The sequence below is a fragment of the Diceros bicornis genome, unplaced genomic scaffold (assembly GCF_020826845.1).
Source record: "Diceros bicornis minor isolate mBicDic1 unplaced genomic scaffold, mDicBic1.mat.cur scaffold_408_ctg1, whole genome shotgun sequence".
Classification (NCBI taxonomy): Eukaryota; Metazoa; Chordata; class Mammalia; order Perissodactyla; family Rhinocerotidae; genus Diceros; species Diceros bicornis.
This window is the reverse complement of record NW_026691277.1, coordinates 110,432-136,581: the sequence shown is the minus strand read 5'-3', so window position 1 is coordinate 136,581 and position 26,150 is coordinate 110,432. Positions and strand designations below refer to the sequence as shown.

General features: G+C 40.9%; 2 protein-coding genes across 5 annotated transcripts in view; one reads left to right on the top strand and one right to left on the bottom strand.

Moving 5' to 3' along the window:
• LOC131402969 (E3 ubiquitin-protein ligase RNF170) overlaps nucleotides 1–2,014 on the bottom strand; it is a 29,795-nt gene extending 27,781 nt beyond the window's left edge. Inside the window, exon 1 of one of the 2 annotated variants that reach the window (XM_058537417.1) lies at nucleotides 1,894–2,014. The gene's annotated coding sequence lies outside the window, so the exon portion shown is untranslated. The remainder of the gene's footprint in view (nucleotides 1–1,893) is intronic. The other variant, XM_058537418.1, reaches the window with a different exon arrangement.
• A 223-nt stretch (nucleotides 2,015–2,237) lies between these two features.
• LOC131402968 (protein Hook homolog 3) overlaps nucleotides 2,238–26,150 on the top strand; it is a 99,107-nt gene continuing 75,194 nt past the window's right edge. For 2 of the 3 annotated variants that reach the window (XM_058537416.1, XM_058537414.1), the window contains exons 1-2: nucleotides 2,239–2,505; nucleotides 10,189–10,274. In XM_058537416.1, the coding sequence (XP_058393399.1) occupies nucleotides 10,215–10,274 (60 nt within the window). In that variant the 5' untranslated portion in view covers nucleotides 2,239–2,505; nucleotides 10,189–10,214. Of the gene's footprint in view, nucleotides 2,506–10,188; nucleotides 10,275–26,150 lie in introns of all 3 variants that reach the window. The other variant, XM_058537415.1, reaches the window with a different exon arrangement.

The following is a 26,150-nucleotide window of genomic DNA, read 5'->3' as shown; positions in this document are numbered from 1 at the left end:
CTTAGGTCAATGGTGTCAAAGCCTTGAAAACCTGAGCAGGTGGAGTAAAGGTGCTCACTATACCACAGTCCTTCCAGAAAAGGCTAGCATCTTGTTCTCCTCCACATCCAAAGACAAAGTGCCTGGGAGTCAGGTTTATTACTAACTTTACATGTCTAACAAGGGTAATGGTCACTCACAGTGCTAGGGATTCTACAGAAACAGCCCAGTGTGGCATGGAGGGACTCTGGTTTGACAAAGATCCAGAGGCACCCCTACAGGAAACAAAGGCAGGGGAGATACATATTTATCATTTCTAAACGTTTCTCTGCCCTTAGAGTATGGAAGAACGTTTAAAAGGAAGACCACTGAGAAGACTTTGGATAAGATTTTTTACATTCACAAAATGATAAATTATCACATGTGAACTCTTAACTGGTACTCCGTAATGCATCAGTAAAAACTCAATGCTGGGGGCCAGCCCTGTGGCTTAGCAGTTAAGTGCGGGTGCTCTGCTACTGGAGGCCACGGCTTCTCCAGCCATGCTGAGGTGGCGTCCCACATACAGCAACTAGAAGGACGTGCAACTATGACATAGAACTATCTACTCGGGCTTTGGGGAGAAAAAGGAGAAAAAAAGGAGGAGGACTGGCAATAGATGTTAGCTCAGGGCCGATCTTCCTCAGCAAAAAAAAAAAAGAACTCAATGCTGTCTTTGCAGTTCTGAATGCTCAATGACAAAACTTACTCTTAATGGGAAAAAGGGGGGGGGTGCTCCATGAACTGCAAAGCAAAGTAAAGATGTGTCCTGAGAAGTTAACTTTGCTGCACCCCAAATAAAAGTTTGGCATTATCTGGTAAAGTTATGCATGCATACCCTATGACTCAACAATTCTCCTAGGACTCCAAGCCTGTACCCTAAAGAAACTCTTACATTTGCACTAGTATCTAGGTATAGTTCTTAGCAGCCCCAAAGTGGAACAACAAAATGCTCATCAACAGTATAATGGATACACTGTTATATTCATAAAATGGAATACTAGACAGCAATGAAAAATACCTACGGATATATACAAATTTACTATTAATTCAAAGCCACAAAATAACACGATTCCACTCAATAAAAGTTCAAAAACAGGCAAAGTAAAACTATACTGTTTGGGCATGCAGACATTTGAGGTAAAGCTACAAGGAAAAGCAATAAAGTGAATATGATAAAAGTCACTATAGGGAGGGAATTGTGCTCAGAAAGGAACACTAGGTGCGCGCGGAATTCCTGAGGTACCGGCAATGTTCTTTATTTTTTATGGGTGTTTTATTATCAATTACTCTTTAAACATGTCCGTTGTATGCACTTTTTTGAATATGTTACATCGCATAAAAATTTATCGGTAATTCTGCAGAGATTCAGGCCTTTAAAAACGTGAGAGCTCCAGACGATCCACCTAGCCACTAAGGAAGAAGGCCAGCTCTCAGCACGGCACTGGGAGAACCAGGCCCCAGGAACCGTCGGGGTCCTCAAGGACGGGCGAACTGGCGCACACCCTCTCCCTACTTTAAACTTTTCAGGGGGTCGCGGCTCCACGCGACCCAGGAGGAGCGGCAGGCTCTCCTCACCGCCGGCCAAGCCCACCCAGAACCACCGAGAGGCCCGCCACGTCGGCCCTGCCACCGTCTCCGGGGTAGGAGGACGGGAGCCGGCGCCCCTGGGGCTTAGCCCCGGGCTTCCAGAAGGACAGCGGGGCCCTGGGGTCCGAGACGGAGACTCCCCGCGCCCCGAAGAGCCTCGGCAGCCCCGAGCCGACCCCCGGGCATTCCCGCCCACGCCGGAGCCCCGCCGGCGGTTCCCGCGAGCCCGGATCCGGGTGGGCGTGGCCGGCCGCGGCCCGGCGGGGGGAGGGAGGGGGCGCGTACCTCTCCACCGCAGAGGATACCTCGCCAATTCCCGGTGACTGAGAATAGCAATTATTTCCGGGGACTGCCCCCGCTACCCCTCCCGGACAACCACTAGCTGTCCCTTCTCTAACGTGGACTGCGGCACCGCGCACGCGCACTGCCGAGCTTCCGCGAGGGGTGCGGGGGCCGCCGCCAGGCCCGGGCGCGTGCGCGTGCGCGCCGCGACACGCAGCGGGCCGGCGCCGGGGCGCGCGGCGGGCGGCCGGCCGGATTGTGCGCAGTGGCGCGGCGGCCGCGCTGTGGCCAGGCCGGCGCTCTGGAGGAGGGCTGTGGGGCCGAGGGCGGGGCCGGGAGCGCGCGGCGGGCGCGCGGGCCCGAGTGAGAGGAGAAGGAGGGGCACGGGGGTGACGGTGTGGGAGCCGCTGCCAGCTCCCGGCGAGCGTCGGCGCCCGGGCCCGAGGAGGAGGTGGGCCGGAGGCCAGGCCAGCTGCCGGACCCCCGACGCAGCCCCGGAGCGAGCGGCAGCGGTTTCTGGCGAGGCGGGGAGGCGCTGCCAAGCCCCAGCCGGGGAAGATGTTCAACGTGGAGTCTGTGGAGCGGGTGGAGCTGTGCGAGAGCCTTCTCACTTGGGTATGTGGTGACTGGCGGGGCGGGGGACCCCCTCCCCCAGGCCCCCGTCCGGGATCCCCCACGCCGGTCCCGGGGGGCGAGCGCCGAGGGCGGCGGTGCCGTCACATCCGGGGCCTGGGGCGGGCGGAGCCGGGGACGCCGGTGCGGGCCGCGTCCACCCCTGGCCGGGCCGCGCCGGGGGCGGGGGCCGCGGAGGCTCGGCCCGGGGTCCGGGGAAACTTGCCGGGCTCGAGGGTTGGCTGCTCTCCGGGTGGGGACCGGCCCGGCGCAGGCTAATGATGGGGCGCAGGCAGCACTGTAATTAGGGCTGTCGTTGTGTGCGGCTGGGGGGCGCTGCCCGCCTCGGGGACCCGAAGCGCTGGCCGTCCCCGCGGCCGCGCCGCCGGCGGGGGCTCTCGGACCGGGCGCCGGCGCTCCTCGTCTTTGTTGTCACGTCCGCCGAGGATGGAGCGTGGCCCCTCGAGGGATGAGCCGGCGCTCCGGAGAAGAAACGAGAAGTCCTGCTCAGGGAGAGTAGGGAAAATAGGACAAGGGGAGTGTTTAAAATGAGAGGTGACTTCAGCGATTAGAAAGTAAGCGGTGTGGAGGTATTTATTAAAGGTATTAATTAAAGATAAAAATAAATCTGGGAGGTTTTTGGGAATCAGTAATGGAACTCGACATTTTGGGGCAACGTTGTGGGATTCTGATTTTAAGTTATTAAGCGCTTATTAAAATTCTCACGTTGTGAAGTAAATATGTGTTCAATTCTAATGCCAACGGTCGTGCGTTTAGCAGCCTCTGAAAGAGCTGAACACAAACCCTTGCTTGTGTGTTTCTCCGACTGTGGTTCCAGTTCTTGGGTGGGCGTGTGTGTGTGTGTGTGTGTGTGTGTGTAGAGGTCTGCGGGATAAACTTAGTGCTTCGTTAGGGAGCATTCGTTTTACTCATTGCTAAAAATGTTAAATGTTATTTGTAGAATAAAACACTGATATATTTATCGTGGTGACTACCGTGTTTGTATTAATGTTAAAGGTAAAACAGATGTCAGAAATTCTGTTTAGCGGTGCCTTGGGTTACAAGTTCAGATCCTTGGAGTATAGACGTCACTCTCTTGTGTGGGGCACTCTGGTGGAAAGGTTAGAGAAGCATTGCCTTAGGTTGGTTGTAACAAACGTAATGCAAATAGTCTGAGATTTTCGTAATTTTGTTTGTCAGGAATCAAATTGTGTTTTCGGAAACAGAATATATACGATGGGTAGAGTTTGATATATTCAGTAACTTTTATATTAGGCCATTCTTGGGATTTCAGATTGTTTCCAGTGATAAATAGTTAACATACTGCTTACAGCGGTAATGGGTTCCAATCTCAGGCCGGGAGATGGGTTTCACTGCTGTATTTTAGAGAGAAAAATTGATAAGCTGCATAATGTGGCCAAGATTTGACTGGGGGGGGGAGATAAAGGAAAGAATTACCACATTCTTTGATATTGTGGAAGAAAGAGATTTGGCAGGGGTTGTAAACAGAAGATTGAAGATCTTAAGATGTGCGTTTTTGAGTCTGTACAAATATTGCCTTCCTCAATGCTAGAAAAAGAGGCAGGAGGGGAAAGATGAGGCAGCTAATTGAATCTGAAGTGGGGCTACATTTTTTAACGTCTAGAAAGATAAATCATGGAAACAAAGAAGTGTATGTGAAGGGCATCTGCAAAAAGATAATAGTGCAGTAATTTGAGAAATGCTAATAAAAATGTACAGGAAAAATCATAGAGGGAAATTTGAAGGGATACTAACAGAAGCACACATTGGTACAAGAGCATCTATTTGGAATCTGCTAAAATGTCAAGAAAACAGATAATCCAGGTTATCAGCTATAGAGAGAGGTCAAGGAATATGTTATCATAGAAAAGGCTTTTTTGAAATGTCACAGGAAGGCTCATCAGGAAAAATTTCTAGAGAAGATTAGATTAGAGATTATCAGTGACAAAACTGGAGGGCAGAGTCCACACAAACATGTACAATTCTAAGATTTGGAAACAATTTAAAACATTGTACATTGAAATGTTTCAAACTAAAGTTGAGTTTAAATGCGGGGTTTGTTCTCATTTGTCATTATAAAATGCAGAGTAAATGTCTACGTGGAAAATGTTTGAGGTGGCTGAAAATGTATGTTTTAGTCTAGTAGCTCCCCTCATATCTGGAGGCCAGATTAATGCTGAACACAATTCCAAAACCAAATGTAAGGGAAAAAATGTATGCAGTACACTCCAAAAAAAAAAAAAGATTCCCATTTAGAATAATGTACTCTATTTTACAAAACCTTCTAGGCAACTTGGTTGTGTGGTTTCTTTGCACACAGCAGGTTAGAAGGTAACTGCAACCCTCAGCAAGTACAGACAGCTGTCAGTGATGGAGAAGACCCAGGGACTGGAAGTTCAGTCTGGTGAGTCAGTCTGTGAGCTGCCAGCCTCAGATACTTCAAGAAGCCTCCGTGTTCAGTTATTGAAGATCATAACTATGAAGCTGAATATCAAATAAAAGTTTACTTTCACTATATAGCATTTAGTTTGAGATAAGAGATATATAGTATATTTTAGAAATTCTTCTACTAGAAATGGTTAAAATAATAAAAGCTCAGGCACTTAAAGAGTGACTGTTAGTCACAGATGCAGAGTTCATTTCTGTGGAACATCTCATTGCCCCAAATGCTGGATAAATTGCTGTTTATCAGAGAGCTAGCTAGCCCTAGGAACAAATGTGTCAAATTTTTGTTGAAAAAGGAATAGTTATGAAAAGACAAAGTATCATCCCACAATGGAAAACATCTTAAGCTTAAATTCCAAATCAGAGTTTACCCAGCAAGCAAGTTCAGCAGGATGTGCTTGAAAATTTCCACTCTGCCTCCTCTCCCCACCCTCTGAGTCAAAATGTATTCTTACCTGTTAGAAAAATCTGCCCTGCCTATTACACTTGTCAAACCTAATTTCTTGAACTGTACATGAAAAGATTGCTCTTTCCTGGGTTTTAGAGACTGAAAAACCAGAAAGAATCTGGAATGCTATCAGTTAATGGCAAGAAGCCAAGTGGAAAAAGAATCATCACATGGGCCCAGTGCGTTTCTTCTGGGAACGCCAGCAACATTGACATATCCTTATAATTTTCATATTGTTTATTTAGCAGCCTATAAAAGGTATACTAGTGTATAGATTTAGGGAGGGTATAATTTTTTATGATAGTGTGGTCCCCATTCCATTCTCTCTGCTCTGCCTAACTCCTTTCTACCAACAATTTTTGTCTTATAATGGAGGAATAAAGAAATCAGATGTACAAAAGTTAAAGCATGTATTTTTTTAAATGTTTCATTTTCTTTTTTTTTTTTAATCAAGGGTCTGTGTAACATGGTAGTTAAGAGTATAGGTTCCAGGTTACCAGAGGGGCAGGGAGTAGGGGGAAGGCGAAAGGGGTAAAGGGGCACATATGTATGATGATAGATAAGAACTAGACTATTGGTGGTGAGCACTGAATGCAGTCTATACAGAAACTGAAATATAGTAACGTACACCTGAAATTTATACAATGTTATAAGCCAGTATGATCTCAATAAAATATATATATATATATATATATGTATATATTTTTTTTTAAGAGCATAGGTTCTGAAATTAGACCGCCTGGATTCAAATCCTGGTATTTGTTTCATACTAATTATGGATGACTTTGGACAAGTAACTTCACCTCTGTGTTTTGACTGCATTCAATTTAACACTCACAGTGGTTCTTATACTTTAGTATTGATCAGCATTATTGGAGGGCTCGTTAAAACACTGATTGCTAGGCCCCACATTCAGAGTTTGTAATTCAGTGGGTCTGGGCTGGGGCCTGAGATTCTGCATTTCCAGCAAGTTTCCAGGTGATGCTATTGTTAGCAGCCTGGGGACCAAACTTGGAGAACCACTGCTCTAGATCAGGGTTTGTTAACCTTAGCTAGATAATTCTTTGTTGTAGGCACTGTCCAGTGCACTGTAGGACATTTAATGGTAGCATCCCTGGCCTCTACCTACTAGATGCCAATAGCACCCACCTAGTTGTTACAACCAAAAATGTCTGGCAGGGAGCAAAATCACCCCTGGTTGAGAACCACTGGCTCTAGAGATGCCAGTTCCAGGTGATCTCATGCTTTACTCTTCTCATGCTTTTGAGGGGGAGGAGGAGGTGGAGGTTGGGTGATGTTAATGGAGCTTCTTGGAATTAAAAGAGATTATGACTCTTCAGGTAGAATTTCATGCAGTTAGGTGCAGTTATCTTTACACTTTACTGTACTGCTATCCTGAAATATCCTGTAGCTGTTAACTCAGAGTTTATGAGAACTGGTAGGTGATAGTTTAGTTTTTTTTTTGCTGAGGAAGATTAGTCCTGAACTAACATCTGTTGCCAGTTTTCCTCTCTTTTTGCTTGAGGAAGATTAGCCCTGAGCTAACATCTGTGCCAGTCTTCCTCTACTTTATATGTGGGTTGCCACCACAGCATGGCTGATGAGTGGTGTAGGTCTGTGCCCGGGATCCGAAACCTTGAACCCAGACCACTGAAGCAGAGTGTGCGAAACTTGAACCACTCGGCCACCGGGCTGGCCCCAGGTGATAAATTTTTTTAGAAATTAAAATATAATTCACATACCATGAAATTCATTCTTTTAAAGTGTACAGTTCAGTGGTTTGTAGTATGATTACACACTTGTGCAGCCATCACCACTATCTAATTCCAAGAACATTTTCGTTATCCCAAAAGGAAACTCCACAGAGATAGATTTTCTTTGGCATCTGCTTTACTTTTATCTCAAAGCAGAGGTGGACATCCTGTAGCACTCGTGAGGTACTATTTATCTCAGGAGCCAATACAGAGAATATAATTGTTTGGAAGCCACGTTTTAAAAATCAAAGTGAAAAAAAAAATTTTAAGTCCTAAGACCAAGAGAGAAATAGGTAGTCTTATGATTAAATTTCTTGCATTATTGAATTACCTGCTGTATTGAGTTGCTTCTTCTAATTGGCCAGGGGTGGTTTTCTAATCTTTCATCCCTTACATTTGGTTGTGCTTGGGATTAGCAGGGTTCCAAATGCCAAATCAGTGTCCCGATGCATAAGAATAGAAATAGATTAGAAATAGATTCCTAGCCTCCTCCAACTTCCCAAATGCTTCTGGTGTACATCCAGGTTTGGGAACCACTGCTTTAGACTTTTCAAAATACCTAATATGGGTTCATTTTCTCATTCATTCTTTAAGCAACACACCTCTCCATAAGGTATTTTTCCCAATTTCTATATTGAAAAACTAATACTAAGAGAGGTAAAGTGGCACATCCAAGGTGACACGGCAAATTAGGAGCAAAGCTGGGGATAGAATTAGTTCATTACATTCAAAGCGTATTCACTGAGGGCTTATTCCGTATCAGGCATTGTGCTAAGGTTAGTGATAAAGAGCTAAATGAGATGTGGCCCACACTGCTGCCACTTTTTCATTCTAAACAAACCTACAAGAAAGAGATTGATTTAGCAACTGTAAAATGAAAGCAGATACTTATTTCTTTGTAAACTACTTCGTTATTACATTGCCATTGAGGAGGCAACTGGAGATAGTACTGAGTAAAATTCAATATCAGTTCCTGCAGATGTTTATTTGTTCCATTTATTCATTTCCTAATTAACTGAACCTCTACCATGTTATGAAGTCAGTGTCAGGGCCTGGCTTGGAAGGGGCCTCTTTTCATCACCTCTCCCAAATAAATATCTGAGTAAAAACCACTTGCTATGCGATCTTTAAGATAATTAATTCCTTTAGTTTTCACCACCATAGCCATCACTACCCACGAGACTCTCCTCTATAGAAAATATGAAGAAGCTACTGACTGCACTTGTTAATAGTTCTTTTTTTTTTTTTTTTTTTTTTTGTGAGGAGATCAGCCCTGAGCTAACATCCGCCAATTCTCCTCTTTTTTTGCTGAGGAAGACGGCCCTGGGCTAACATCTGTGCCTATCTTCCTCCACTTTATATGGGACGCCGCCACAGCATGGCTTACCAAGCAGTGCGTCGGTGCGCGCCCAGGATCCGAACCAGCGAACCCCGGGCCGCCGCAGCAGAGCGCGCGCACTTAACCGCTTGCGCCACCGGGCCGGCCCCAGTTCTTTTTTTTTTAAGATGATAGATGATATGGTACAGAGAAGTGGACGCTCACCCACTGTTAGTAAGAGAGTAAATTGCTATAGCATTTATTAAGGGCACTTTGGCAATATTTATCAAAAACCTTAAAATGTGCATACACTTTGACCCAGCAGTTTTACTTCTAGGAATATAACCCAATGAATAAAAATGTGTATGAATACAAATGGTTACCTGAGTGTTATTTCCAATATTTCCATTGTCACTACCTAATGTGACCTCATTTGTGTTCATATATAAACTTACTAAAATAGGTCTCCCTGCCTCTTTTCCTCCAATCCTTTCTTCGTCCTGCAGCCAATATGATCTTTGTACAACGCAAATCTCATGGCCTCACTCTCCTGCGTGGAACTCTGTGCTTCCTCCGCATTGCTCTTAGGATAAAGTCCTGACATGGCTTATGAGGTTATGCACAATAATCCTTCCTCTTTAACCCTGTCTTTCACTGTTTTACTCTTTTCCTTGTTATATCTCTTCCTCCAGTTTCCACTCCCCCACCCAATCCATACCAAGCTGCTTTTCCTTCCTAGATTGCACCCCACTCTCACTTCTAATCTTTGTGCTTGCTGTTTACACTAACTATAATACTCTTTCATTTTACTAACCTTTAAACTGTGTAGGAGCGTGACCTACATCTGTCTATTCTCAGTGATTTATTTCCTTCTAAGTCCTGGTTACACTACTGGGTATAATCAGTGTTGGCTCAGCTGTATTATCTACTCATAGAAATAATTTCTACTGTTTCTTGGCCACATCATGTTGACCAATACAAAGTTAGTTCTAATTCAGAATACATTTAAAATAAAAATGAATTGAATATCTAACCTAACTGTAATAACTGTGACTTCTACATCTGTATAAAGGTATTTTGGCTCTGAGTAAAAGAATTCTCAACCTGGCCAGGCTTAAACAAGAAATTTATCTCACATAATAGGAGGCTTTAAGATTTTTTAATTCTGTGCCTCAATTTTGGCCTCCATGACCTAGTTCTTTGTATCCCTCCTTTTTGTCATCAACTGCATTGGTCTCATCCTAAGACGAATTCCCTTAATAGCCATAAGATCACTGCTAGTGGCAGTTGAGACAGCACACTTATTCACATCAAGAGGAGATTGGCTTTTTTCTCCCAGAAGCTCAAGTAAGCATCCCCTTGTATCTCTTTGGTCCAAATTGTCTTTGCTCTGTGCATCCCTGGATCTGTCACTGGTGGAGGGATGATGAAAGTACCATGACTTTCTTAGATTGATCATCTGTGAGGAGAATGGATGCTGGAAAATTACCCAGTGTCCACCACAGTTTCTCTTTTACCAAAGGGAAAAAATTACAATAATAACCTGTAGGAAATTTCCCATAAGGGAAAAAATTTCCAGCTATTTTGCTTTTTAAAATTTGTTCCAGCTCCCAAGATGAGGTAATCATAAAAACAAGCCTAAGAAATCTTCTGTATAGTTAACCGTGGAATCTTCTTTCTTCCCCCCTTTTTTTTTTCAGATCCAGACATTTAATGTGGATGCACCATGCCAGACCGTGGAAGATTTAACGAATGGGGTTGTGATGGCCCAGGTTCTTCAAAAGATGTAAGAATAGATTGCTTTATTGTTTTGTATGTACTTGTACATGGATATTTATTAGATTGAAAATATGGACAAAAAAATAAAGTGCTTACTTGAAACATGTGTTGCCTATAGAATAAGAACTGTAAGCATCAGTGATAATTTTGATGGCATGTACTTGTTTAGCTACAGATTGACTGACTGCAAGGTTAATTGTAATTGTAATTATTATAATACTCCAATGTTTTTAGCAGAATTATTTGTTCTTGTGTTTTTCAGTATAAGCTTGGTAGAAATTCTCATGTTAATGATCATATTTTGCCATTGTAGAAGAATTTAAGAGGTTTACTCCCTCTTTCTTTAGGATTTTACTCAAACGTTGTCTCAGTGAGGCCTTCTCAGGCCACCCATAGAAAATAAGCAGCATCCCATAAAAGGGATACTCTGTATTCCTTTTAACCTTTTGTGTTCTTCTCTAAAGTATGTAACACCATCTGATATACCGTATATTTGCTTGTTTATTTGTTATCTGCTGCTTCTCCTTCCCACCTGTCCTCAAACACACACACACACACACACAATGTAAGCTCCACATGAAGGCAGGGAATTTGTTTTGTTCACTGTCGTGTATTAGCACCAAGGGCAATGCCTGGTTGGTTCAACCATATGAAAATGCCCTGCTTTGTAGGTCAAAATGGTCAAATAACAGCAGTTTCTTATGGTTCAGTCTGCATCATGGGTGCTCATATTTACTGAATGACTAAAGGAATGAAATATTTGTTTGGGATATATAAAACATACCTGATCCTTTCCAAGTACTTTGAAAACATAATAGTTGTAAAATTGATATTGTATGGCCATCTTCAGCTTTTGACCTAGAAATTGTTCAAATAAAGGATTACCTGTGACTTTAAGAGGTCATTAGGTTTGACATGATGTGGGGGATACCTTTGTCTTTTGAAGCCCTGAGCATTTGTCAGCCTGATGATGTTAAAAGATTTGTGTATGACTAGCTGGGATTTCCTGCAGTTTTCTTGAGAATCATCGTTAAGTGAATTCTTGTGTTGCTCACCTTGCAGCGAGCTGTATAGAGTTGCCCGTCTGAGAAGCACCTCAATTGCCTGCATTTCAGAGAATCTGTGTACCTTAGAACTGGGGACTCATGCTTGCAAACTATAGCTTGCTGTTGCTTTCTTCTGTAGCTTACATGACACATCTCTCCTGATATGTAGGCACACAGACTGATGGCGCTTGAGAAGGCTCATTTGCAACCTGACCAGCCCGGATTCTAGCACTCTGAGAAGGGTGATCCTGTGATTTTCACGGTCATCTCTGAGTGGTGCCCTAATAATTTTTAGCCTTTGAGTGGTCTAGAGAGTTTCACTGACGTTCTTAATAAAAATTATTTGTGGGCATGTGGCCTAGCTAAGTGAGCTTTTGTGGTATCTGTCAGTAAGTGAATTTTTTGCTTAAGTTAGTTTGAGTAGGATTTCTGTCACTTGCTAGACCAGAAGAAAGACTGTATTTGTATATCGTTTTGCCAGATTCAGATCATAACATACATTATGTTCTACAAAGTGGTTATTTTAATTTACCAAAGCCTTGTGGGCATATTTCTCATCAGTACAGATTTTTACCTTCTCCTCCCTCCCAAGTGCCTTCCTTTTTGCCGTTTGATGAGGTACAACATATACAGAAAAGCATACTAAAAGTGATGAGTGTGTGTGTATGTTGTATGCATATGTTGTATGCATATGTGTGTGTATACACACATCCATGTAACCACCACCCAGATTGAGATATATAACATTTCTAGCCCCTAGGTGATTCCCCTGATGCCCCTCCCTAATCAATACCCCTTGCCCCCAAATAGCCATGATTCTGACTTCTACACCATTAATTAGTTTTTCCTGTTCTTGAATGTCTTATACATGGAAGCATACAGTATGTACTCTTTTATGTTTGACTTCTTTCACTCAACATAATGTCTGTGAGATTCATTCATATTGTTGCATATTATCTATTTTAAATAATTGTATAATATGTACAGCTTCGGAAGTTCAGTTCCTCTTTCGTCAGTTTGATATTTATTGAATGGCTACTTTTATGTCCAGCGCTTGTGATAAAAGGGTTGTGGCCACAGCCCACAGAGTAATTGCCTTCAGAGAGTTTATAACCTGGGAAAAACAGATTTTAAATAACCAGGAAAAAAAAATTCCTTCTATAACAACTGCTACAGAGGAGAAGTACACAGTGTGTGACAGTTTGTAAGAGGCACATTTAACTCAGTAAAGCAAGTCATGAACATTCTACCTGAGTAAGTAAAGGTAAATTAAATCTGCGAGATGAACGGTAGCAGATTTCTTAGCAGAGGGAAGAGCGTATGCAGAGGCCTTGTAGATCGATGGAATATGGTGAACACTACTACAGAAAGAAAGGGTTCGAGTGGCTAAAGCAGAGAGGGGGAGCATGGTACAAAATGAGGATGGAAAGGTAGATGGAGCCAGACCATGTAGGGCTTTGTGTCTTTGTTCCAAGGGCTGTGAGAAGCAACTGAGGGGTTAACACGGTCAGATTTATATTTTGAAAATATTCTGGCTGCAGTTGTAAAATGAATTTGAAGAGGCCAAAATGATGAAGGATGATCAATTGAAAAGAAATTTGTAGTAACTTGAAAGGGAGATGATGGTGGCTTGGACAAGGAGGGGGTAAAGGAGATGAAAACAAGTGGACGGGCTCAAAATGGTACAGAAAATCAAATTTTGATGATTGATATGAGGGTAGCGAGTAAAGGGAGGTATCAAAATTGACTTTTAAGTTTCTAACTTAAGCAGATACACAGAAGAGGGTGCAAACCACTGATGTGGGAATGCTGAAAGGGAATCTGCTATGGAGGACTGCTGGATGTATCATGAATTTAGTTTGGGGGACACTGAATTTGAGTGGTATTGAGACATCAAGAGAAAATACCAAGTTAGCAGTTGACTGTACAGGCTAGAGTTCAGAAGAGGAGTCCAGACTGGAGATATCAATTTGAGTATCTCTTAATTGAATCCATAAGTGTGGACTAAATCACCTAGGGAGGAGTGTAGGATAAGAAGAAAAAATGTGTAGCCTGAGTCTTGAAGAACTTTAATTGTTGATTAGAACATTGACCAGCAGAGGGACCAGAGAGGCATGAGGTAAGCCAATATAGAGTGTGGGTACCGAGAAGAGAGCTCTACTCGAAATACCAGATCTTTTCATTTTGTCCTAGCTGATAAGTGAAAAACTGTATCTTTTGGTAGTTTTAGTAGAAATTTTATCAATTATGAATGGATCTAAGTATGCTTATTGTTAGTATGATTATTTTTCTGTCTCTAGTCTTTTAAGTTATTTTCTGTTCATCTGTGTTCCAGCTTCCAAAATGTTGTTGCTGTTATCTTCTCTCTTTCTTTTTGTCCATGTAGGTTCATGTCCTCCTCTTTTTTTTCAATTGATACACTTTGTCTTTTACAGCATTTTTTAGTTTCACAGCAAAGTTGAGTGGAAAAGAGTTTCAGTATGGGATGATGAAAAAGTTCCGGAGGTAGATAGTGGTGATGTTTGCACAGCAATGTGAATATACTTAATGCCACTGAACTGTACACTTAAAAATGGCGTAAATGATAAATTTTGTTATGTATATTTTACTACAATAAAAAAAGTTTTTAAAAATTGAGTGAAAAGTTTGGCAAGTTCCCATCACACACAGAGCCTCTCCCACTATTGATATCCCACACCCAACAGGTACATTTGTTACGGTTGATGAACCTACGTTGACACATTATTATCACCCAGAGTCCCTAATTTACATGATAGTGCACTCTGTGTTGTGTATTCTGTGGGTTGACAAATACATAATGACATGTATCGATCATTATAGTATCATACAGAATAGTTTCACTGCTCTGAAAATCCCCTTTGCTCTACCTGGTTGTCCCTCCCTTCCCCTGACCCTCAGCAATCACTGATCTTTTTACTGTCTCCATAGTTTTGCCTTTTCCAGAATGTCGTATAGTTGGAATCCAATAGTATGTTGCCTTTACAGATTGGCTGCTTTCACTTAACAGTACAGTATTGCATCTAAGTTTCCTCCATGTCTTTTCGTGGCTTGACTTTTTTTTAGCACTGCCTCCCCTCCTTTTTTTTTTTTACAGCTTTATTGAGATGAAATTGACATACAATATATTGCACATTTTTAAAGTGTAGAATTTGATAAATTTTTACCTATGTTGATGCCTGTGAAACTATCACCACTGTCAAGGTAATGAACATATCAATCACTTCAAAAAGTTTCCTCAGTCCCTCCTTTCTGCCACCCCTTTCCCATCCCCAGGCAACCACTGATTTGCTTTCTGCCACTATAGATTAATTTGCGTTTTCTAGAAATTTATATAATCGGACTCACACAATATGTTTTCTTTTTGAGGGAGAAGGTGTGGCTTCTTTCCTGCAGCATAATTATTTTAAGATTCATTCATGTTGCCTGTATTCATAGTTCATACATATTCCATTGTATGGATATACCAGGATCTGTTGATCCATTCATCTGCTGATGAACATCTGGGTTATTTTAGTTTTAGGCTATGATAAATAAAGCTGCTATGAATATCAGTATACAGATCTTTGTATGGACATATGCTTTCATCTCCCTTGGGTAAAATTCCACCTAGGAGTAGGATGGCTGGAACATATGACAGGTGTATGTTTAATATTTAAGAAACTGCCAAACTGTTTCCAAAGTGGATGTACCATTTATATTTCCACAAGCAATGTATGAGCGTTCCAATTGCACTATAGTCTCACCAACACTTGCTAAGTTCAGTCTTTTTAATTTTAGCCATTCTAGTGGCATATCATTTGGTTTTAATTTGTATTTCTATAATGACTAATGATGTTGAGCATCTTTTCGTGTATTTACCACCTATATATAGTCTTTGGTGAATTGTTTGCTATTATCTTTTGCCTGTTTTTTAATTGAATTGTCTTATTAAATTCAGAGTTCTTTATATATTGTAAATACAAGTCCTTTGTCATGTGTATGTTTTAAAATATTTTCTCCTGGTCTGTGGCTTCGTTTTCATTTTCTTAGTAGTGTTTTTGCAGAGCAAAAGTTTTTAATTTTGATAAAGTCTAATTTATTAATTTTTTTCTTTTTTAGTTCATGTTTTGTTTTTGTTGTATTAAGAAATCTTTACTGAGCCAAGGTCACTAAGATTTTCTCCTGTGTTTTCCTCTAGAGGTTTTATAGTTTTAGTGCTTATATTTAGGTCTATGATGCATTTTGAGTTACTTTTTACATAAGATATAAGGATAGGTTTTTTTTTTTTTGCACTATTTATTGAAAAGATTTCTTTCTCATATTTTCAGGACTTTTGATTCTGTTGAATTTCCTAATGACTGGACAGACATCATTCATGAATGGTTAGATTCTTGTTCATTTAAATATTTTTTTACTAATATATCAGTCATCAAAAACGCTAAGATATAATCTATCCTTTTACATGTTTATGTCAACAAATACAAAATGAAAACCTTTTTTGGCTTAAGTCTTTAGGGAACTGTGACTGTTAATATTATCTAAACTCAAATTTGTACAATTTTATTTCCTATTTTCAACTTCTTGGTTTGAAGAAAATTAGCATTAGACTTCATCAAAATTTTTACAAAGCAGCTCCCACTTTGGAGAGCACAGTGTGTTTTGTGTAAGACAGCAAGAATTTGAATTGACTGGTTATGCTGTAAAACCTGTGATTCTTGGTAAACCTACAGTACCTGTGCCAAAGAACAGTGAAGGCTTTGCCCTGATCTAACTTGAGCTCTGAAAGATATCTGGTTCTCTCCTAACAAGACTGCTTCTGCAGGCTTCTCAAGCAGTGGCTGTTTTTTCCCCACAGGCTTCGTCTACCACCTAGCCCAGAGGTGGAGCTCCTCAATGCTGCTTCCAGACCATTCTCCTTCATCTTCCCTAAAACCCTTTGAATCTTATGACATCATCCACCACCCCTCGTTGTTGCTGTCATTTCTTGTCATTTCTCAACAATTTTGGATCCTGGCACACTATCGCTCTTTCCAATACTACTCTTGTCTAAATTCTTGGTGATTTGACTACGTGCCTGGATGATCCTTCATATCCTTGCCTGTCAATTTCTTGAACTCTTCTCCATTGATGTTGTCTTCTACCCAATTTCAGCCACTCATTCCCATGGTCATAGCTATACCTTATAATTACCAATAATGTGTTACTCCCTCCATAATCTCAATTTTTTCTTTACCACTGTCGGGTCAGTACTTCCTGTCTTTGCATCTCACTCCCTCTGGTACCAAGTCTCCAATAATTCTTCAATTCTCTAGTGCCAGTGGGATCTCAGTGCTGTCCTTCACCTTCACCTCTCTTACTTTGCTCTTATTCAGCTGAAATTCCATGGTCAATCTTAATCACTCCTCATTTTTAGCTCCTTTGCCCCTCTCTCATTTCTTTGTATTTGTTTGGCAAAACCACAACTCTGGCTAAATCTAATGTCCTGCCAGTTCTGCTTCTCACCTATGCAGCTGAACCTAGCTGGAAAAAAACACAAGCATGCTGATGGATCTTACTGAAATTTCTCACCACGAAACCACACCTGTTACCTTATGGAATCCTACAGCCATGATGTACTTCCCCAGTCCTTTCACTCCCCTCCTCTTCTAGATGACTGTCTCACACCTTTCTCTCTTCAGACCTCCAGTACCACCTATCCTCTCTTATTCATCTGCTCACCACAAGGTGGCATATATCCTCCTTCTGAGAAAGTTGAAACAAATAAAAGAGAGTTTCCGTAAAATCCCATGACTACATTTATCAGCCTCCTGCATCAGTTTGACTTTGCCTTGCTGCCTATTACTACATACGAGCTATGGGATTGGGGGGGAGGTCCTATCTTAAAGTACCTGCACTTTGTAAATTGGATCCCATTGCCTGTCACCTACTCAGGATCATCACTTTACCAATTCTCCCCTCTTTCCTACATGGTCAGTTTTCCCTTCCCTACTGGATCGTATCCATCAGCATGCAAGCAAACTATTATTTCTTTTCTTTTCAAAAATACTTATCGTGATCTCACTTCTGTCAGTCAGTATTTCATTTCTCCTCCCCTTTGCAGCAAAACTCCTTCAAAGAATAGTTTGTACCCAACTGTCTTGGATTCTTCTCCTCCTGCTCTCTTAAATCCAATTCAGTCAGCATTTTTCCCACCATTATATTAAAACTGCCCTTGTTAGGACCACCAATTATCTACACATTTCTGATTCTAATGGCCCATGGTCAGTCCTTATCTGGACGTGGAGCAGCATTCGAAGGACAGAGGCTCATCTGCTTACCTCCCTGTAACACTTTTTTAGAATTTGGCTTCCAGGATACTGTTACCCTCTGGGTTCTTCTCCTTTTACACTGGATGATCTACATTTCCTTTGCTGGTTTTTTCTCTTCTGTCCTACTTCCTGGCAACGCTGGAGTGCTTAAGGACTCAGGCTTTGTTCCTCTTCTCTTTTCTCTTTGCTTTCACTCCCTTGATGATTTCATCTAGTCTTATGAGTTTAAATATCATCCATATCCTAATGATTCCCAAATTTATATCTGACATGAATCTTTCCTCTGACCTCCAAACTTGTCTGATTGTCTACTTAACATCTCCAGTTGGGTCTATAAGACATCTCAAAGTTGTCATATCTAAACTAAACTTCCTGTCTTCTACCCAAAACCGACTCAGTCAAAAGTCTTCTCATTTCAGTTGTTGGCATTTCTTGCGTTCCAGTTGCTCAGACTGTAAAACCTATCTTTCTTTTTCTACCCATCCCACATCCACACTGTCAGGAAATCCTGATGGCTATACTTTAAAAATATATCTAGGTCTGGCCTTTAGATCTAACTTCCAGTGTACAGAAAAATGCAGAGACTAAAGGAACAAGTTAAAGTAAGTCATGAGGAAACAATTAGGCAAATCCAGAAAGTGAGATATTTTACAGGTTGCTTGACCTAGTCTCCTTAAGTCAAGGAGACTTCTTCTTAAGAGAAGAAAGGAAGAGGGTGGACTGTTCTAGACTAAAGAGCCCAAAGAGATAGAGACAGACAGACACTAACCAAATGCATTGCATGGTTCTTGGAAATCCTGCCATATCCAACAATGAAAGACGTTTGTGCTGAGTGAAATAGGCCAGTCATAGAAGGAGAAATATTGTGTGATTCCACTTATATGAAGTATCTAAAATAATCAAACGCATGGAAACAGAGAATAGAATGGTGGTTGCCGGGGGCTGGGAGTTGGGGGAAATGGGGAGTTGCTGTTCAACAGGTATAAAGTTTCAGTTACAAGATGAATAAGTTCTAGAGATCTGCTGTACAACATTTGCCTATAGTTAATAATACTGTGTTGTGCACTTAAAAATTAAAAATTGTTGAGAGGGTATATATCATGTGGTATTCTTACCACAATTTCAAAAACAAAAACAAATGCACTGCATGATTCTTCTTGGATCTTGTTTGAACAAACCAACTAGAGAAACCAACTAAAAGAGAAAAATGGAGGAAATTTGAATATAGAGTGAGTATTAGATGGTATTTTGGGAGTATTTCTGTATTAGGTGTAGTATCAGAACTATGGTTATACAGGAAAGTGCCTTACTTATTAGGGATGTATAGTGGGGTTTTTAGGAGTAAAACGTCCAAAAAACCCAAATAGTATGGAGCAAATATGGCAGAATGTTAAATCTCTGTGATTGGCTTATGGTTGTTCACCAAAATATTCTCCTTCTCTGTATGTTTGAAAAAATTTACTACCTTTACTGCTACCACATTGGTCTGGCCGTCATCATCTCTTGCCTATATCATATTAACAGTTTCCGGACTGGTGTCTGTGTTTCTACACTTGCCTGCCCACAGTCTAATGTGAACCCAGCAGCCAGAGTGATTTTTTAGTAAGTCAGATTTTCTGCTTAGAACCCTACATTGGTGAAATCATTCAGTGTAAAAGCCACAGTACTCACAATAGTATATAAGATCCTAGGTATCTGGACCACTTGTTAACAATCGGACCTCTTTACTGTAGTGTTCTTTCCCACACAGGCTCCCTTGCTCATCTTCAGACCCATCAGGCATCTCCTGCCTTAGGGCTTTTTCATGGACCTTCCCTCTACCCTGAATGTTTGTCAGTCAGATATCCACATAATACTCTTCCTCACCATCTTCCAGCCTTCACTGAGATCTGTCAGTTTCTCAGTGTAGCCTACCCTGACCACCTATTTAATATTGCCACCACCCTTACACTCCAGATCCCTTTGTCTTGCTCTGTAGTAGGTGTTCTGGAAATATTTGTTGAATGTATGAATATGGAATTATAAATTTTGACTGAAATTAAAAGAAAGCAACTTTTACCTTCTTTTATCCTTTGTGTGTAAGAAGAGTTCACCACCCTGTTATTTTCCATCAACAGTTTCCGTGACACCAACTAGGTGTCCTGCAGTTCAATTTGGTTCTGACACTAACTTCCTAATTTAGCTCAGACCCCACAAGTTAAGGTCAAAGTCCTTTAATTCTGACCCTATCCAGAGTCGACACAGGCTCCACAAGTTAAGGCCTCAGTCCCAGAAGACTGCCTTCGCTTCAGACCTGGGGTGGACATGGGGTCCTCAGGGTACCCACACTTCTGCCCAGTCGACTACAAATTCAAGAATTCCCAGAACCCCCTCAGGTTCAAGAGTTTGCATGTATGATCAAAACTCAGGAAAGCACTATACTTATGATTACAGTTTTATTAAAAAGGAAACGACTCAGGAACTGCCAAATGAAAGATACAAAGGGCGAGGTGTGGAGTTGGGGCCAGCGCAGAGCTTCCATGCCCTCCCAGGCATGGTACTACCCCTCCCAGCATGTTGGTGTGTTCACCAACCTGGAAGCTCCCCAAATCCTGTTGTAAAGGATTTTTGTTTGGGATTTCATTACATAAGGTATGATTGAAATAATTAGCCATGTGGCTGAACTCGATCTCCAGTCCCTTGCTGGAGGTCAGGGGCTGGAGCTGAAAGTTCCAACCCTCTAATCACGTTGATTCCTCTGAGACAAGCCCCTCCTGAAGCTCTCTAGGAGTCCCACAATGAATCACCTTATTAGCATAAACTCAGGTGTGGTCCGAAAGGGCTCATTATGAATTACACAGGACACTTCTATCACGCGGGAAATTCTAAGGGTTTTAGGAGCTCAGTGCCAGGAACCACAGACAAGACCAAATATATTTTTTATTATATGACAACCACATATTGATTGAAAGAGTAAGATCAGAAGTAGTAAGTTTGTTTTCAAAGTTCACGAAAGAGGGAAAAAGAAAATAGATGAGACCAAAGGAGATAAAATGAAGGTCAAGCTGTGGACAGTGGTGGAATGCCTCTTAAATGGATACTTTTCTTTTTATAGTACCCACCCTGAGGTGCCTCTTGGTCTGGAGCCTGCCCTTTATGTGCCTGGATTGCTTATTTTGACACAGTAGAGGTGAAGCATAATTTGCTATATTTTTGTTGTCATTATGGATGTGAAATTTAATTATTATAGCCGACTCTCCAATACACATTTAATGGCAAGGGACCAAAATGATTGTTTTAGATAATTAAAAGATTGTTAGAAAATAGACCCATCTATAGGTCTATTTAAATATCTATAGAAAATATTAGGGTTTGCTAATAAAAATGCATATTATGAAATGATCAAAATACAGTGTTTCTTTTAGACCCCATCTTAATTTGGGGAAGTTCGATAAGAATATTACAGTGCTTAAATAATTGTAGCAGTAGAAATAAAATGTAATCTTTTGGTTTCTGAAAAACAACTGACTGCAAACAGACAATATATTTCTGGAATTATATTAAGAATTAAAATTAATGGGCATTTCCTTTAGCTTAAGCTATGACTGGTACATGAGTTACAGCCAAATAGACTTGTTACCAGAAAAATCTAAAGAAATGGTTTGTATGTTTCGTGGTGTTTTTTTTTTTTCTTAGGGGGAGTCAGGACATGTTCTTAACTGTAGCTTCTTACTTGTGAAGAACACTCCCAGTAAGACTATCAGTTGTTACTTTCATATCTGTGCAAAACTATAATCTATTAAGATTTTGGAGAAAATTAACCTTTATGTTGTTTGATCCTAGCCTGAGAGCATTAATTTAAGGGGTACCTAGAAAACATTGCTGAAATTGTAAGCTACTTATAGAAACAGGGTTATGCTAGATGCCTGCATATTGAGTCAAAGTTTATTACTAGGGAAAATCACATGAAATATGAGAAGGCTGTAGACTACTATTCTTGCTCTGTTCTGCCCAAGTAGTAGATTGAAGCTTATTAAATAAAAGTTCCATCACTTTCCAAATGTATTTCAGTCCATAGTTGGTTATTGAGAACCTGCGATGTGTCAGACATGGGGTAGTGGGCACTACAGCAGTGTATGAGAACAAATATCTACCCTTAATGCACACAGAGTGTGGTGAGCCATGTTGGTGTTTGTCTCTTTGTGACATGGTTTACTGAGCATGAAGGAGTTGATTTGCCACAGGACGTTGGTGTTGTTTGCTAGAACCAGTGTTGTGTTGAACTCCACTGATCTGTTTTAACAAAAATGATTGTACTGTCAACTCTGCCCCTTCACTGTTTGATTGAATTTGGGAAAATTACTTAATTTCTGAGTCTAATATTCCTTAACAGTAACATAGGGATAATAGTACTATTCTTGCAATGTAGTTATGAGTGTGAAGTGCGTGGGTCAGTGCCTGGCATCTTATAGGTACTTAGTATGTGATAGCAGCAGCTGTTTCTGTTGTCCTGGCTTCCTAGCTCAGGCATGATTCTGAGATTTTGATTTGGTAATCTTTTGACCAATAAGCAAACTGCATTGTAGTGATTGATTTTTCTGAGTTCTTTTATTCATATGAAGTATTGGTCTAAATTACAAATGAAATATCCCATCATCTTGGGATTCTTGGAGTATAAAATTTCTCAGACATTTTAAAGCATTCTTTTTTATAACTTAAGGGTTTTTCTGGTGAAATATAAGTATCTTTTAGTTGTGTAACCCTGAATTGCCACTCAGCCAGTAAGCTCAGTGCTTTGGCTTTGGGTAATCATTAGCCACATAGCACCAAACACACAGATTGCCCTCCTTGTCAGTCTTTTTTGGTTGGAAAGACTAATAATACTTGATCAGCAATGATTGTGCTTTTTAGATTAAGTATCAAAAAATATTGAATATTGTCTAATTTATGAATTTTTTATGCTCCATAAATCTTTAAATGCTTTATGTGTATAAATTCATATAATTCTCACAATAACCATATGCATTAGATGCGATTATTGTCTACATTTAACAAATGAAAAGACTGAGGTACAGAGAGAGAAAGTGCCTTCCCCAAGGTCACACAATTGTGGAGTCAGGGTTTGAACCCAAGAAAGTCTAGTTCTGCAGCCCACATGTTTTAACCGCTACACAAAGGACCACTGGTCTCCACATCCTCTGGAATCTCCCCAGCTCCATCACTGACCAGCTACTCTCAATGGTAACTCTGAGGGTAATTCCTGCCAGGCTCACTGAAATTGCTCCTAGTGGTTCCTCTCCTTGGACACAGTCCCATCCCAGGGACCTCTCTCAGCAGGTGCTCCATCAGGATCATTTCTGCCATTGGAAGTGGCTTCTGTCACCACCTCTTGTCATGGCTGCTGCCAGTGAGGGGTAGCTTTGGACATCCACTCCTGCCAACATTGTCTAATTTATGAATTATTTTTACAATAATTCCTTAATATTTTAGTAGTATTCACTTCAATTATTGTTTTTCTTTGCATTATCTATTTTACAAGAGGTTTTAAGCGAAGAGAATACTTTTGGGGGTTATCTGTGCAGTTTACAATGGTCAGTTTCTCTGAAAACTCACCCCTCTGGTGACAGGTGTGGTCATTCTTTTCCTTAAAGTTGTGTGTGTCCTACTTGCAGCCCTCCATCCTTTTGGTCACATATAATTGGACTAGGGATGAAAAACAGTCTCTAGCTGGATCATTTAGATTTTCCTGGGAATTTAAAATTGGGACTGAGTCATGGCTGGTCTTTAAACTATTTGCTTGAACTGAAGTGATGAAGACTTGGGCATGTCGGCAGTTATCTTCAGCATTGTGTATGGAGAAACAGAAAAAAGTTGGTCTACAGAGAGAAAACTGTGTAGATGGACAGAAACAAAGATGAAAGTCAGAAAGAGAGTATTGTCTGGATTCTTAACAGCTTTCTGGATCCTTATTCCAGTATTTTGTGAGGCCCAGCTATCTTTCAGTACCATAACATACCTCAGTGATCTTCTAGTAAGTTTCCTTTTTTTGCACAAGTTTGCTCAAATTAGTTGATCTTAATAACAAAAGAACCTCAATTAAGGAAGCTAGATTAAGCTTAAAACAAAAATAGATGAGTATGAATATTCACATGCGGAAGAATGAAGTTAGACCCCTTCCATACGCTATATACAAATGGATCATAGACCTAAATATAAGAGCTAAAACTATGAAACTCTTAAAAGAAAACATAGGAGTAAATCTTCCTGATTTTGGATTACACAAAAGTAGATGTAACACCAAAAGAAAAGATAGATAAATTGAGCTTCATCAAAATTAATAACCTTTGTGCTGCAAATTATGCCACCAAGAAAGTGAAAAGACAACTCATGGAATGTGAGATTATTTGCACATCTTATGTCTGATAAGGGGCTTTTGTCCTGAATACTAAAAAAAAAAAAAACAAAAAACAAACAACAACTACAACTCAATAACAAAAAGACAACTCAATTTTTTTTTTTTTTTTGTGAGGAAGATCAGCCCTGAGCTAACATCCATGCTAATCCTCCTCTTTTTGCTGAGGAAGACCGGCTCTGAGCTAACATCTATTGCCAATCCTCCTCCTTTTTTTTTCCCCCAACGCCCCAGTAGATAGTTGTATGTCATAGTTGCACATTCTTCTAGTTGCTGTAGGTGGGACGCGGCCTCAGCATGGCCAGAGAAGCGGTGCGTCGGTGCGCGCCCCAGATCGGAACCCGGGCTGCCAGCAGTGGAGCGCGCGCACTTAACTGCTAAGCCGCGGGGCCGGCCCGACAATTTTTAAATAGGCAAAGACTCTGGATAGACTTTTCACCAAAGAAGATATACAAATGGCCAATAAGCACATGAAAGGTGCCCAACATCATTAGTCATTAAGGAAATGCAAATCAAAATCACAATGAGGTATCACTTCACATCCGCTATAATGGCTATAAGTAAAAAGATAATAATAAGTGTTGACAAGACTGTGGAGAAATTGAGATCATCATACATTGCTGGTGGGAATGTACAATGGTGCAGCTACTCTGGAAAACAGTTTGGCCGTGCTCCAGATGTTAAACATAAAGTTATAATGGGACCCAGCAATTCCACTCCTAGGCATATACCCATACGAAACATATGTCCACACAAAAACTGGTACACAAATGTTCAAAGCATCATTATTCATGATAGCCAAAAAGTGCAAACAACCCAAATGTATATCAGCTGATGAATGAATGCACAAAATTTAGTATATCTGTAAATGGAATATTATTGAGCCGTAAAAAGGAATGAAGTGTTGGTACATGCTACAATATGGATGAACCTTAAAAACATGCTAAGTGGGCCGGCCCCATGGCTTAGTGGTTGGGTGCATGCACTCCACTGCTGGCGGCCCCGGTTCGGATCCCGGGCACGCACGGACGCACCACTTCTCCGGCCATGCTGAGGCCGCGTCCCACATACAGCAACTAGAAGGATGTGCAGCTATGACATACAACTATCTACTGGGGCTTTGGGGGAAAAAATAAATGAATAAATAAAATTAAAGCAAACAAACAAACAAACATGCTAAGTGAAAGAAGCCAGACACAAAAGACCACACAGTGTATGATTTCATTTATATGAAATGTCCAGAGTTCGTAAACCCATAGACAGAGAAAGTAGATTAGTAATTCCCAGGGGCTGGATGGAGAGAGAAATGGGGAGTGACAGCTAATGGATACAGGGTTTCTTTTGGGAAAGATGGAAATGTTCTAAAATTAGGTTGTGTGATGGTTGTACGACTCTGAATATACTAAAATCCATTGCATCATATACTTTAAATGGGTGAGTTGTATGGTATGTGAATTATATCTCAATAAAGCTGTTTTTAAAAGTAGAGAGAGAGACAATAAAGTTAATATGTTAACTTTGATACAGTCTTCAAAAATAATAGGTTTCTGTAGAGTAACTTGGACTGTTTTTTTCATAAATCCTTGTACCTAAATAAGTACATTTTTTCCTTTTTAATAATAAAATTTAAAAATTCTAAATGGCATGTTACTTCATTTAGAGATAATTTGTGCAAAATTTAGTACAGATTGGGGGCCGGCCTGGTGGCGTAGTGGTTGGGTTCATGCGCTCTGCTTCAGCAGCCCCAGGGTTCACCAGTTTGGATCCTGGGCACGGACCTATGCACCACTCATCAAGCCATGCTGTGGCGGCGTCCCACATAAAGGAACTAGATGGATGTGCAACTAAGATATACAACTATGTACTGGGGCTTTGGGGAGAAAAAAGAGGAAGATTGGCAACGGATGTTAGCTCAGGGCCAATCATCAAAAAATAAAAATAAAGTAAACAGATAAAAAAAATTTAGTACAGATTGTATTTATCAGTTGGAGTGACAGTATAAGTTGAAATGTAGATTTTTCCTAACATATTTCTCTCATTGCTGTTATGTTTTTGGGAGTGATGGAGACAGTTGTGGTGTTATGGAAAGATCTTGGACTTAGCACTCGCTGAAGCAGGACAAACATAGGTGTTCATTC